The 1682-nt window shown below is 42.3% G+C and overlaps 1 protein-coding gene across 1 annotated transcript; it reads right to left on the reverse strand.

Moving 5' to 3' along the window:
• Window positions 1–617: 617 nt before the first annotated feature.
• On the reverse strand, window positions 618–1049 carry LOC123462838 (signal transducer CD24-like). Its single transcript, XM_045156976.1, has one exon. It carries the CDS (start codon window positions 1047–1049, stop codon window positions 801–803), a length of 249 nt encoding a protein of 82 aa, XP_045012911.1. The 3' UTR covers window positions 618–800.
• Window positions 1050–1682: the final 633 nt, after the last annotated feature.

Consider the following 1682-nt stretch of genomic DNA (forward strand, 5'->3'; position numbering starts at 1 on the left):
AAAGCAGCAGTTTGAAATTAGTTGGGATCAATTCAGTTCTGCTCTCTGAAATCTATTGACTAAATGAACCTGGGCCTCCTGTGGAGTGATTACAAGTGATGGGGAGGCCCACCTACCATTTGTGTGGATTCCAATCCACCACTGCCTGACACATGTCAATTGCTACAGAAATGTCAAATCTCAAAGAAGAGGGAGGTGGGGACACAGTTCATTTCCAAAGAGAACAGAAATAGTTGAACAATGAAACTTTATCTAGTTTTATCATATTAAATTAACAATGCTGCAATGGTACAGTAAGGACTCACAGCTAACACCTGGTCATTCCTTCAATTGTACACATATAAATAGAATCATGGAAGCTTGTAATATTGCCTAACTGTTTCATGGCCTTAGAGATGTGAATGAACCAAATGAAAACTGAATCTCTGTTCCACGCCCCATCCTTCTCTCTAGATAAAAACCTATTCCTGATTTCAAAGTAGAGTTTTAAAGGGTCCATATTTCTTAAGCCACACCCAAGCCAATCCCGTCTTAATTTTGAATGGTATCTCTCTGCATCTTGTGCATAGAACTCTAGTGGATTTCACGTTGGCATTCAGCCTCTGTCAACCCCTTCCACATGTCCTTCAAACCAAAAACTCAAATTTGGAATCTCAGTGTTCTCTGCAGAATGCACTACGGTGTGGAATCAGTCGGTGTGATGCAGACCTGTTTCTTCCTTGCCACGTTGGACTTGCAGTTGCCATTCGGGTTGGGGTTAGAAGATGGGGAAGTAGAGACGTTTCTTGGCCTGAGTCTCTCTAACAGTAGAGTTGTAGAAGAGAGAGCCAGATGGCAAGGAGACCAGCTGCTGATTGCAGGGCACTGTAATTTCCTGTGCTGGTGGCATTAGTTGGACTCGGGGCAGCAGACGCATGCTGGGAGGAGTTATTTGAAACTGGTACAATAGCTGTTTGGTTGGAATAAATCTGCGTGGGTAGGAGCAGAGCCAGAAGCAGCAGGCCCAGCCCCATCCTGGCCACCATCAGCTCTGTCCAAGTCCGCTCCATCGGGGTGCCGCGCGGCTCTGGAGGCTGTACGAGGAGAATGCGCTCGGCTCGCGAGGGCGCAGCAAGGTTCACAAGCAGTTCTTACTCCTTACAACAACTCTGTGAGAGGCTTCATGAGTCTTCTAAGCTTCGGGAAATTCCTAAGCTTCAACAACATTCAGAACTTCCTGAGAATTGAGGAGATCCCCTCTAGGATGAAATGTTCAGTTCTCAGAAAATTGCTGTATAGCTAACATGTAACAAACATGAATATAAAAACTGAAAGGAAAACTAGGAAGTACTTTCTGATATAGGCTTAGGAACAAAACATCTTGAATAGGAAGTCAGACGCTCAAGACACTCAGACCAACAATCAACTGACCTACATGAGATTGCAAACCTTATATACATCAAAAGAAGCAATTTTCCTAGAGAATGGGAGAAAGTGCATGTCAGCCATGCATCTGGGAATTAATATCCAGAATATACAAACAGCTCAAAAATTAAACAAGAAAACAAACAAAATGGGCTATGTAAAAAAAAAAAAAAAAAAAAAAAGTTAAAAAAAAATGGAGCTGGAAAGAAGACTCCACAATGAAAGGCATTTTACAGAATGTTCAATATCCTTGGCCATAAGAAAAATGCAAATTAAAA

This window comes from Jaculus jaculus, chromosome 8 (assembly GCF_020740685.1).
Source record: "Jaculus jaculus isolate mJacJac1 chromosome 8, mJacJac1.mat.Y.cur, whole genome shotgun sequence".
NCBI classification, from domain to species: domain Eukaryota; kingdom Metazoa; phylum Chordata; class Mammalia; order Rodentia; family Dipodidae; genus Jaculus; species Jaculus jaculus.